This window comes from Myxocyprinus asiaticus, chromosome 4 (genome assembly GCF_019703515.2).
Source record: "Myxocyprinus asiaticus isolate MX2 ecotype Aquarium Trade chromosome 4, UBuf_Myxa_2, whole genome shotgun sequence".
Taxonomy (NCBI): domain Eukaryota; kingdom Metazoa; phylum Chordata; class Actinopteri; order Cypriniformes; family Catostomidae; genus Myxocyprinus; species Myxocyprinus asiaticus.
Genome location: NC_059347.1, coordinates 52116723 through 52130118, shown reverse-complemented (window position 1 = coordinate 52130118; position 13396 = coordinate 52116723). Strand labels below are relative to the sequence as shown.

The 13396-nt window shown below is 36.9% G+C and overlaps 1 protein-coding gene across 1 annotated transcript in view; it reads right to left on the bottom strand.

Annotated features, from left to right (window-relative positions):
- The window catches only part of piwil2 (piwi-like RNA-mediated gene silencing 2), a 59942-nt gene extending 49055 nt beyond the window's left edge, over positions 1–10887 (bottom strand). The window contains exons 1-2 of the mRNA XM_051691661.1: positions 10426–10887; positions 4094–4190 (exon numbers count right to left, since the gene is read on the bottom strand). Of these exons, the coding sequence (XP_051547621.1) occupies positions 4094–4190; positions 10426–10887 (559 nt within the window). The remainder of the gene's footprint in view (positions 1–4093; positions 4191–10425) is intronic.
- Between the last annotated feature and the right edge of the window lie 2509 nt (positions 10888–13396).

The following is a 13396-nucleotide window of genomic DNA, read 5'->3' as shown; positions in this document are numbered from 1 at the left end:
GGACCACAAGGCTCGAAATTTACTTTTTTACTTGGTAGCACTGGTGCTCCCAACTTCAAAAAGTTAGAAGCACCAGCAAAAATTTAGGAGCACCCACTGAAAATTGAGGACCACCACAACTACAATTTATATAATACAAAATAGGCTATGTATTTAAAAAAACATCCTCACCATCAGCATTGGCGTGTTCCACCTCAACATGTCTGACGAGGATGTTTGTGGTAGTGATGGGTCGTTCATGAACAATTCGTTCATTTTGAAAGAATCTTTTATGTGACTCAGAAGAACAAGTACTCTCAGAGAGTGACTCGTTCATTTTGCATTGACCGCGCAAGTGCATTGCGCAACCATTGTTCGTTTGTTACTTGAAAACCGCATAGGCGCTGTACGAGAAACAGAAATTGTTAGATCACCTTTCAACTCTTTTGGTCCGAGTCGTTCGTTCTTTTGTCATATGACAGCCATATACGCTATGCATTGCTCGCACAGGAAACAGAAATGATTAGTTCACCTCTCGAGTCTTCTGGACCGAGTCGTTCGTTCTTTTGTCACGTGACAGAAGAACGAATGACTCGGACAAGAAGATTCAATCCAGAGGTGAACTAATTATTTGTTTCTCATAATTTGTCCTTGGCTGCATTATACATTTTTCCTTATTGGGACTATAATCAAAGTTTCGTAAGTAGACGTGTTGGGGGGATATGGCTATTGAAAATGTAATATATTAATTTAATTCTGCTCAAATGAACGACATGAACTAAATGACTTGAAAAAAGATTTGTTCATTTTGCTGAACGAGACTCAAAGATTCAAGTCAGTAAAATGATCCGATCTTCCCCTCACTAGTTTGTGGGCTGTCCATCAAGCAGAATGCGGACATACACAACCACACACTGGTCGGAGTCTCCATCAATGATGAATGAGATGTACTGAGCTGACGATACTTTAACTGCGGTGTTCTCGCAGACGGTATCTGCTATCACGCCGATGATGTTGGCACATGACTTGTCATTTGCGTACGTCATGTTGATCTCAACGTCGTTCATTTTCATGAGCTGCAACATGGATTTAAATTTAGTGAAGGCGAGCTCTTCTTTGGCGATGGTGTAGACGGTGTTAAATTTCATGTTCAGCTCTGCCAATTGAACGGAACGTCCGGCAGCATCCTGACCTTAACCTGAACTCTTTGCCACACACTTGTCCCAGCATTTCTTGTGCTTGGCGCTCTCCCCGTGTTTAATCAAGCTCTCGCTCTTAAAATGTGTGGATTCAGTGGCAAACGCAGTGTTACCTGCAACCTCTGTCCCACAGGCTTTACAGTGAAAGCAGTGCATTAAGCCATTTTCATAGCGGAGCCACTCGAAGTCTTTCAGCCACTCTCTCCGAAAACTGCAAGCCTTCTTTTCCGCTGATGGATCCACATTCACCACATGATTGCCAACACCAACTCCAGGAGTTACATTATCTGTAACTTTAGGCGGCTTACAAAATAAATCGCTCAGTGTTCTTTTCATCTTCTCTCTTCAGCTCTTTACATTTCGCGCGCTAGTTAGCTCCCTGTCACGTGACAATGGAGCGCGGTGAAAGGGAGTGATTGATGGCTAATATTAACCAATCTAAAATCTGCATTAAAGTTAAGAATGTAAAGATGAAGTTTAATTGGTTATGTAACGTTGAATAGAACAGTGGACCGGTCACTGTATCAGCTCACAGCAGGCACATAGTGCAGTAATTAGCGAACGTTTTGTAGAGAAATGAAAACAGGTCGCACCACAACAATTATTTGCACTTGCACAAATGCTCCCAAATATATTTTGAGGTCACACAGATTACATTTCGGGAGTATATGTGACCAAAATGGTTGCAATTTCGAGCCTTGGACCAGATAAAAAGTTTCATTTCACCTCAGGCTGCACATGCTTGTCCCTCCCTCAATCGCGGCGCACACAGGAAAATGTCCTGGTGCAGGATGTGGATTTCCAAAACGTCGGCTTGCAAGTCGCTATGGATGTTTTCACATTTGAGTCTTCTTTAAATCTGTGTGTGCTTGCAAGTTATTTTCCCGCCGAGCTGCCTTTTTAAGTGCAGGATAATCGCCTCAGGTGAGTCAGGCACTTCTTTCACCAGACCATGTTGACATCTTAATTTTGCTCATCAAAATTGTATGCTTTTGAGTTAGTAGCCTAGAAAATATATATATATATTTTTAGGCTAGGTATGCCATTTTTTTTTTTACCCTACTGATTTTCAATGATGTGCAGAACGCTTAAGTGGTTAAACTATCTTTTATTCTGTGTGCACGTCATGTTTAGAATACATTAGGTTTATCGTACATTTCTCACAGGCCTATTTTTTTCTATCCTATAGGTAATTTTTTTTTTTCTTTTTACACAACGTAACTGTTATTTGTAAACATTTTTAAACAAACAGCTGTCATATAAGATCATAGGCTGATGCATGTCGTGAAGAACGTGCAAATTTTCAGTGCATTGTTTTTCTCAGATTTGGTTTACCTTTCAATTATTTCCAACAATGTCCTGACTGTTTTAACATGTTAAGTTTTACTTGGTGAATTCTATTTAGAACAGGTTATTAGGGTTGCTATATTGGTCCAGCACTGTTCATTCAATTGTTTTAAATAAATATGCTTGAATTCGCTAACGTTGATTCAGTGAATGTGTGTCATGCTCTATTTTTAATGTACAATGACCAAGCACGTCGCAGATAAATGCCTCTTTTCAGCTGAATTTATGGTCAGATTAAATGGGTCGCATAAAAAATGTTTTTGACTCTTTTCTGAAGGTCTCTTACTTTTTAGACTAAACGACTCCAAAATGTTCATTTAAACGTCGTAAATTAGTCATTTTGCACATCCCTAGTTCTCACATTAACATGCGTGCCAGTGTGAACGAGCTTCTCTTATTGCATTCATGAACACATAACAGATGTCAAGATTTTCACTGAAAAAAATTTCAAGGTGAACCATTCCTTTGAGACAGCATGTTTCAGAACAAGTGCATTTGAGACATCAAAAATATTGTGACAAAAGCAATGAAGTAGTATAATCCTGTAATATTGCTAAAAGCTTAGCGGTCTTATCTTAGAATGTCATGTTTGCATTGAAAAAATAAATCTTCAAGCTAGCTAGTCCGCTGTGAATTGGGGCCTGACAAAGGCGGAGAGGCCCCAAGAGTAGAACATAAAGCAAAAACTTAGCAACTTTGTAAAGGTCATTGAATCAGAAGTGAAGGTAGTTTCAAGCACTATTTAAGTCCTAACAAAGGCTAAAAAAGCTATTAAATGCAAGCACATTAATGAGCTTACTTTTCTCATTTGTATTTACCTTGCAGATGAAGCTTGTTTTCATTATTAGCTACTTGACCTTCCCACTGTCTTATGCAGCACACTGCAAGTCTAAGTGGCTGACCATAGAACTTTGTTAGTGTTGCCAAGGACACAAAAATGATGGAACATAATTTAAGGCCCACTCCAATGAACCTGAATCAGGTATGAATTTGATTAAATAAAGTATACAGTGGGCTTGGTTCAGATGTGTTGCAATTATATATAGCCTAATCTTACGATACCATTGTGCTGCCTGTAGAAAACAAAACATGGTATCATAGAACGAGTCCTATACATTTCATGACAAATTGCTATGTACATATAGTATGTTCTCATACCAAATACCATTTGATTTCAGCCACTGGACTACTTTACACACTCTTCTTACCCACTGAACCACATTTCCTTGAACAAAAGGACAGATGAAGCCATACAAGTGTTCAAGAATTAAAGGTAAAGTTAACATGCAAATTAAATTGTGTCATTTAAATCATACATGCCATTCTAAACGTGTGATTTTTTTCTTCTGTGGAACACAAAAAGAGGACGTTCAACAGAATGTTAGGGATTGACAGCCTCAGTCACCATTAACTTTCATTGCATCTTTTTTCCGTAATAGTGACTGAGAATGAACATTCTGCCAAACATCTCCTTTGTGTTGCAAGGAAGAAAGTCAGTCCTATTGGTTTTGAACAACACGAGGGTCTGTAAATGAAATCCCTGTAAATTTTCCCTCTGTTTGACTTACCAATAGGTGCTGCTCCTCTGCCCCATGTTTTTCCTGGCTCGATGCCCAACCCCCTGAACATGGACACAAGTGAAGAGCCTGGCCCAGGAGCTTCAACCTAAACAAATTACAGAACATCATGCTTGTAACTAGGGCTGGGCGATATGGCCAAAAAAAATTCTAATAATTAGATGATTGAAGAAAATGACAATTATCAACTTATAGCATATTTAATTAAAAAAGCTAACCAGTTCAACATTAAATTAATTAAATACAACATAACAGCTAATGTGTTCATTTATAGTTAACAAACAGCAAACTTGATTAACCTCTTAAACCGATAATAAGATCATCTCTGATCTCAGGTATGTGGGTGGGTATGGTGGGAAGGGACGATGTTTTAGAGACCAATCGGCCACTGTTTTACAGCTTGGATTGGACTGATCTCTTAGATTGACAGGTCTTGATTTACCATGCGCAAAACTGAAACAGTGCTGGATCTTATTACTTGTTACTTATTCTATGTAATTATGTTTCTGGTTTATTGTGGCATTTACAAATGTAAGTAGGTTCAGTAAAACCCTCAGATCACTTGTTTGGAGAGTTTTTTTTTGGACTTTTGATAAAAAAAGGCTACCTTGTTTCCAAATGCCATAACTTGCGTTGAGATAACAATACAAAATTTTGCCCAGATACAGTTGACATGATTGTAGTCATCATGTCAAGCATGAATAATTAACAAAATTAATAAATAAACTGCATCACTTTCTCAGCAGTGTTGTAACATAAGAGCCTCCAAACATGAGATGTACATGTTTGCATTTTTGAGAAAATCAAGATTATGCGTGGTTAGTCATTTTTAAGTCACTGAAATAAGGCCATGAAACACATAATAGATTTTGCAGACTCCAGTTTTTGCTTTTGTGAGACACAGTGTGTGTTAGAAAGGCAGTATCGGATCACGCTCTTCTTCTGAGGTAAATTCACAGCGTCGTCTTCCAAAAACGATAATGAGCTCAAACGGGAAAGACTGTACCTCTCGTTGGTTTCATACGGTTTACACAATCGGAGAATATTTGTTTTCGATTTAAATTGGTTCATTTAAAAGTAGACAATTCAAGCTTTCTATAGACATATTTCTCATGTCTGCGAGGCAAGTATACGCTGAGTTTGGGTTCATTTTCGTGACGCGCTCCAGACAGTAGTTCGCGGAGACCGAGACGGCAGAAAGCGCATCCTGTATGATTTTTTATTTTACAAAACCACAACCTGTTATTGTGAGTGTACAAAAATAAAAGTAAACCCTTTATAGTTTCGAAGGATGTCTTACTCTTATCTGTATGACCAAAAATGACAGAGTATTTCTTTCTGCTGTTATCAGGGAAAAAGTCGGGTGATCGCGCTGGCGCCTCTGTGCTCGTGACTGCCTGAGGTTCGTCGACAATTGGAGGCGGCATGAAATTTGATGGAGGCGGCCGCCTCATAATTCTCTATGCAGGAAAAACCCTGCATCAATATGTTCAGAAATAATAGAATAAAATAAGAAAACTGCAAAATAATGCTAGTGTAGGAGTTCATTTTATCTACACCAAGTCTATCTAGAAAGTTATCTAGAAATCAATATCTATAAATTACCAAGTTTATCTAGAAAGTACTCATTGTATATCAAATAATGTGTGTGTATATTCATAAACCCTTGCAGATAGAGACGTGCCCTCTAATGGTTCACGCTGAGCAGTGCAGCAATATGAAGTAATTTATCATTACAATTCAACAAGCAAAGTTTGTCAAAATGATCGCTTGCCAAATGTTGGCTATAGATGCAGTACAAGTGAAACACAATGTACAGACTATTATTGCAAATAATACAGTTATTGCAAAATAAACTCCAACAACATGCTCAGGATCTGATTTGGGGTCTCGTCTCTCCCTGAAGGGCTTTCTAATGACCGGCTGACTGCATTATCACACATCTACTTACCAAATAAATAAATGGACAAGAAATATAGATTTGAATTTTAATCACTTAATGTAAGAAAAAAAAGACACCATAAGAGTGATGAGAGACATGAAAATATTTACACATCTAAGTAGGAAATAGGGCTGCACGATTTGGACAAAAAGTCATATTGTGATTCGTTTGAATAATGCGATTTGAACTGCGATATGATAAACAAAAAACTAGTATAACCTTTTGACCAAAATTTGGTAAAGTTTTACCCATGTTCTACTGCAAATAAAAAGATTTGGGCTACTCTTTGAGGGTTCACACTTGAGTCCTCTTACATAGAAAAAAACTCAGACCTTTTTCACTTCAGTCACAAATAAATTAATAAAACTGTGAAACAAATAAAATCTCCCAAATGTAATGTTCAATACTTTTTTATATGTTCAAGGTTCTTTTCAAAGTTCTTTTCTTTGTTATCTGTTCATTTTAAATGCCAGTTCGGTATTAGTATTAACTTAATTTAACTTAAACAACAAAGTTTGTTTATTTTGCAACCCGTTTTTGTAATGTAATTCAATACAGTGATAATACCGTATACTGTGATAAATGCCTAGTTGGCAGTGAAATTTAACGACTTCCGATACCAATTTCGATACTACAACAAATAATAATACTAATTTGTTAATTATGTACTGTTTCAAGTTCTCAAGTAATTACTCAAGACAAATTAGATAAAAGCAATGAATAGAAACAAATGAAAAACAAAAGAACAAAAAATACAAATTAAGAAGACTGCTTTTTAACAGCTTTAATTTTTTAACAGCAGCATCAAGTATTTAAATAAACACTCAGAATGAAATAACTGTTGGCAGTCTGAGTGAGTTTGATTCGTACATTGATAGATCATTCATCTTGTTAATAAACCAATAATGTTTGAGCAACAGCAGTAGGGATGCCTACGAGCGACTTCACAGTACAGAGACTAGGGTTGGTGATACGTAAAAAATATTAGCGGTATTGCCTTAAATATCGCGATATCCAATTACATCGTCAAACCCCCTGCCGAGGGTCAGTGAATTTTTTTGCTTTATTGACTTTGCTTTAAAAATGTAATTGATTTATTAAAACTTAAAAGGCATTTCTAAATTCAAATTGCACTTTAAAACTAAACGGAAAAGTTGCCATCACGCAAGCATCCGTCAACACAACAGATGGAAAATTACTAATAACCTACAGAATAAGAACTAAAGACAATTATAAATGTAAAGACAATGATATTCAAAATAAATAAGCCTAATAAATTCCTTTGTGTTCCCAAAATAATGCTGCCAAATGTGTGTTCTTATTGCGTTTTGATAGTACAGTTAATGCTGCCAAAAGAAAAGAAAATAATACTCAATTTTAGGTTCAAGGTGAACATGTCTTGTATTACTTTGATTTATTCACTTTCGTCTTCGTTTCTTTAATACAAATCTACATATTACTGAACCTTCAGAGTTGCAATCACAATGCATGTTAACCACGTGGAAATAAAGTGAACTAAAGTCACAGCACCTCCCGAGATGATCAGAAATATTTTACAGCATTCTCAAAGACGACATTATTCTTGCAAACTGTTTTAAGATGAATGGAAAAAAAAAAAAAAAAAAAGAAAGTGTAAAAACTCTTCACATGTGCTTGTTCCACGAGACACAAGACCTGTTCCAGCTCGCGCTGCACGACTCAAGCAGTAGCTATGTTTCCATACAAGCTGTGAATTTAATTTATGCGAAAAATCAGAATATCGCAAAAACAATGTGCGGATAAAGCCACGTTTCCATCCCTTGCGTTCAAAAGAACGAAATCGTCACTTCCGGGTAAATTGTAGTGACAGTTTTATCAATAAAATACTCGCGGTTTAGGACGCGTGGACAACACACTTTAATAACTCGTTTCATGACTGGAAATGACAGCGCATCACACAGTTCTGGGAGCACTATGTGTGTGTGCGTTCCTCCATCATGACTTTTGGATCTAGAAGGTATTCTTTAAAAGTATCAATAAACCTGCACTTTGGGAAAAAGTGCAAGTTTGTGTTTAACTTATTTGCTCTGCAAACTCTATGCAGGCTTTTGATTTTTAGGACACCGGTATTTCAGAATGACCAGGGCAACAATTCAGTTGCGATGATTGGTCTGCTGGTTCATCCAGTTATGAATTAATTATTCAGCCACATTATTTTTTTTTTATGTGCATCTTGTATTCCTTTTAAATTCAATAAGAGTTTATTCGGTAAATGTGTTTCCATCACAGTTTATGTGCATTTCTTCTTATCGAATAAAAAATTTATCCACCTCCAGAGAGCGTATACATTTTCCATGTGCATTTTGGAGATTTTATTCGCATCTTGCTGTTTCCATCATAGTTTATGCGCATTTCTTCTTATCGAATAAAACATTTATCCACCTCAAGCGAGCATATATGTTTTCCATACACATTTTGGAGATTTTATTAGCATCTTGGTATTTCCATCCAGCAGATTTTATGCGATATCCTAAAATGGGCATATGGTGGAAACATAGCTATTGACGGCTTCTCTTTTGTCTGTTCTTAAAAAATATTATAAAGTGCGTTTCTTCAAGCGCATGTCTTTGTGACTAACAGCATCTCTTGTCATGTGTCACTCCGAGACGTCTTGCAGCAGGTTGCCCACCTGTTGTGAGTAGATGAGCAAAATTGCCTGCGCATGAAATACATTTGGATGAGGAGCTCGCAAACTGGATTCAGCCTCGTCATATTTTGCGGGTGGCGGGTGCTAGTTTCACACCCTGGTCACTGTTTAATATATTTGCCGACTTCCCAGATCGATGGTTTTGCCATTTCCCAATATTGTTGATCATTCTCTGTTTGCAATCGGCATCGGGATCTTTGTAAGAGATCGTCGTTATCCGATTACATCATCCTATTGCCCAGCCCTAACAGAGACTAGCAACATCAAGCGATAAAATTTGCTGCATGTGTGTACGGGGCTGGGAACATAGTGCGATTAATTTTTAATGAGAGCAGAGCGACTTCCGGCGACACGAGCTGCAGTGACCATTGGCGACAGATATCGCTGTGGCAAATGACAACACAAAGTTGAGAAAATTTCAACTTTATGCAAATGACAAGCAACATTTGCAAGCGACTACCATTGAGAGTAAAGACAGTGGAGCTCACGTCATTCATCTCCAGTTAGTGTGTGAGATACTGGAGGTGCAGGCAAGATGGAGAAGTTAAAAGTTTATGTGAGGGATTTCACTGCTTTTTCTTTTGTCTGTAAACACATGGATGGATATTGTCTAATAAACAATGTGTGGAAAACTGTCTGTATTCCGAATGAGTTCGATTCATACATTGACAGATCGTTCATATTGTTCATGATATGATGAAGTGAGGAAATTAAAAAAGTCAATCCTTAAGAGTTTTGTTATTTTGTCCTTTCTATTTCTGTTCTCTTTCCCTTTTGGCCTGTTATAAAGATCGACCAATGTTAGTCTCACTATCGATGTAATGAGGACACCTGGCTTAAAATATAAAGCACTCAGCGCACATAAGCAAAGCAAACAAAACCAATCTCTGAGCACGAGATGGAGTTGTGAAGCACAGAACCGCTCTGAAAACACTGTAATGCACTAACATAATACAGACAGGACAGCACATTGCACATAAACTTTGAAGCGAGCAGTGCAAGCCATTTGCGGTTTAAAAATTGCAATCTCGATTTTGATTTGATTTTCGATTAACCGAGCAGCCATAGTGGGAAACTAGATGCCCAGGACAATGGTCAATTGTACAGGCCACAGCCACACTAACTTATATTCATTTGAAAACTCCCCTTTCAGTTTCCTAACATCATCACTTTCCAAAGTATGCAGTTATGGACAGCGTTTTCAAAAGTCTCAGTTTTCAGTGAAGGAAAATACACTTTCAAACAAAAATGTTTGGTGACACAAATATTAATTCTATATTCTGCTAATTCTAGTTTTAACCCTTGTGTGACCTTCGGGACATTTTTGTCTTTTTCAATTTATCTTTTTTTATCATTTTGGCAGTGTTAATGCCAATGGCATAAATTTAGCCGAAGATGTGTATTTTTGGGGGAATTTTGATATGTCAACCTCAGTTCCTATAATACATCTGACATTTAAAGGGTTAAAATCCTGAAAATTAATGAATATTTGGTAGTTATGATCAGGACTGATGTTTGTTAAAAAAAAATTAACTCACTGAAAGTGGAAAATAATATTAATATATAATATTATAATGGCAGTTTTTTGACGTGGACATTTTTGTCCTCCAAGGACCTCTGAGTAACTTTTTCTATTGACGCACAAGGGTTAATATATTCTATAACTGGGATGCCATAGTCATGCCCGCCACTTACCCTGGCAATTGTTGGTAGCATCTTAGGCTCCCATCCAGGCATCTTCTCTTGTATGTCCGTTTTTTCAACTGACAAGGCAGGTACTGGGTCTAATGGGCGCTCTTTAAATACAGCAGTGCCTCTACCCATGCTGACAGTGGGCTCAGAGATGGGGGGCAAAAACGCTCTGGCTCTCCCCAGTCCTCCCTCTTCCACTGGTAATGGCACTCTTCTTGCCATTCCAACCACTGGCTCACTCATGGGAAGCAATATCCCTCTGCCAAACTGCACAGAGGGCATTTCTGTGGGTACAGCAAAGGCTCTACCTCGTCCAGGATGAGGTTCATCTTTATGCATGAAGAAACCTCTGGCTCGCCCTAAGGGGGGCTGGTCGATTGGTTGACCCTGATCTCCAGAAGGCTGTAGACTTAACACCCTGGAGACACCTGGAGGGCCAGGAAACGGGGGTCGCTTTGGATCCATTCCTTCTTCTGTAGCACTTCACAGCAACTAATAAAAAGAAAGCATAGAACAATTTTTTTTTTTTTTGTGAGTAAAACATTAACAAAGCATTGCAAGGCAAAGGCAAAATGCAGTAACTATACATTTTGACAAAACTGAGTTGTGACTAAGAGTCCCCACATTTTTAGCATTGCATTGCCATGAAATTTGTATAACCTTTCCAATCAGGGTGTAACAGTTTATCATAGCACAATACATTGCAGTTCAAAAATGTGACAATGCGCATCATGAATATGGGACAATGTTTGACAATTTCTTGTTGCACTTTAATCTGTTGAATATTACTATTCTGATGCTGGTGAAACTTAGTAATACAGCACTTTTCGTAACAATGTATTCGTGTTTTGTAAGTCGCTTTGGATAAAAGCATCTGCCAAATGAATAAATGTAAATATATGTATATTTGTAATTGTAATGTCAAATGTCATGTCCAATTTTATTTCATCAGTAAATTATTATTATTTAACTGGATAAGCATGCACTATGTATTTTTGAAAATATTTTGATGTATTCAGAGACACTATTATTGTAGAAAAATACCATTTTAATTTAAAATATTTTAAATGTATGTAATCAGTGACAGTGTGTAAGACGCATATGTATCTAACATAATTCCATATTTTCAGCAAGCACAATTATTAATATTTCCATTTGGTGTCACCATCACCCTCATCTGGGCTGATTTTTAGTCATAGTACATCTCTAAAGGATCATTAAGCACATTTAAGAACAGTAGCTAGATTTTAAAGGAAAGGAACTGTTTTGCATATGTCTTTAAAGTAATATAAAAAAATTAAAAAAAAGAAACTTTCAATCTGAACTTTTTTTGATTTAAGCTTTGTTTAAAGAATCGTGAACCGAACTGAATCGTGAGATGAGTGAAACGTTACACCCTTACTTTCCAGTCATTTGTGATGACTGGATCATTATTTTTAAAATCATTTTAATTTAGACTGATTCTCTAATGAATCCTTCAGACCGATTTGTGGACCAGTACGATTGATTAATTGGAAAAATGCATCAAAAAGAACAATTCACTCATAAATCAGGCATCACTATAGCTTGCAAGACAGTTTTACCCTACTCTTCATAACAGGGGTGGGTAAAAATATAGATTTTCTAATGCATCGCAATCTTTTTTTGAATAATCTCGATATCGATTCTTAAGTCCCAAGATCGATCTTTTACTTTATGCGCAACCTTATACTACAATGAGAGGAAATCACTCGCATTTGCAATCAAATTTTACGCTATGTGTAACTACTTTATTTATTGGGCGATTGGCTGGTAAATGTTCCAATTTCACTCACCAGTGATTGAGTGTATAGTGTAGTATTCAGCCACAAGATCCTTTCACTGCGTGTTGAGAATAAAAGTTGTTCCGTGTAATGCAAGTCCAAAAACGCAATCTCAGCAGCCCATTTGTCATTGAATAATGTCTCTTTTAACACCCTTCTTGTTCTCTAGTCAGTTGACGATCAAAAAAATTAAATAAAAATAAACATTTAGGTTAATTGATCGTGAGAAAACAGCACCTTCAAATGCAAAAAATAAATTCCTCCTCCTGAGTTGGACTTGATTTGGAGTCAGCCCACGTTCTGAGTTCATCTTTCTCCATGTTAGTCTCTCACTATCAGTCCCACGTGCAGACAGGAGGAGTGTCGTGCACACATATTTACATACCGCGATATAGACGGTCTAGAAAAATCTCTACCGGTTGACATTGTATTCCGTCCCCACGACATATATCGCCATACCGACCAGCCCTATCACAGAATTTATTCAAGTGTATTGTCATTATTTCTCATTCAAATCAGCATGCATCTGTAATTTAGGCACATTTATTTATAAATTTGTTATTTGGTATATTTGCCATTTCCCACAGTCTGTTATGTTTCATGAAGTAATAAGCGATAACGATTGCCCCCATGTAACATACATACATACATACATACATGTTTTTGTCACGTTTTCATTTATTGCCTCATGAATAGGGCCGAAACGATTAGTCGACATTATCGACAATAAAACAATTTACGACAAAAATGTTCATTGTCGAACAGTCTTATGTCATTTTTTTATATATATGATTTATTTATAGAATTTTTATAACAGAAAACAGCCACAACAATACAAAACAACACACAATCCCCTGTGTGTAACATAATACTGTATGTAACATAATATAGACACTAGACAGTGACTAAAACAAGGTAAGCATTGGCTGGGTCCATAGAGCTAAGATGACAAAAAACAAAAACAGGACAAAAAAAAGACACCAAGGACAAAGACTTAAAGACTTAAAAAATAAATTAAAAATTAAAATAAAACCTAAACATTATCATACTTACAATATATACTGTGAGCTATTAACATGAAGATAAAAGGGCTCAACCAAAAGATACAGGATAATGGTGCAGTACAGGGGACCATTCAGTCAATGGAGACAGCATCCAGCTGCAGGGACTTA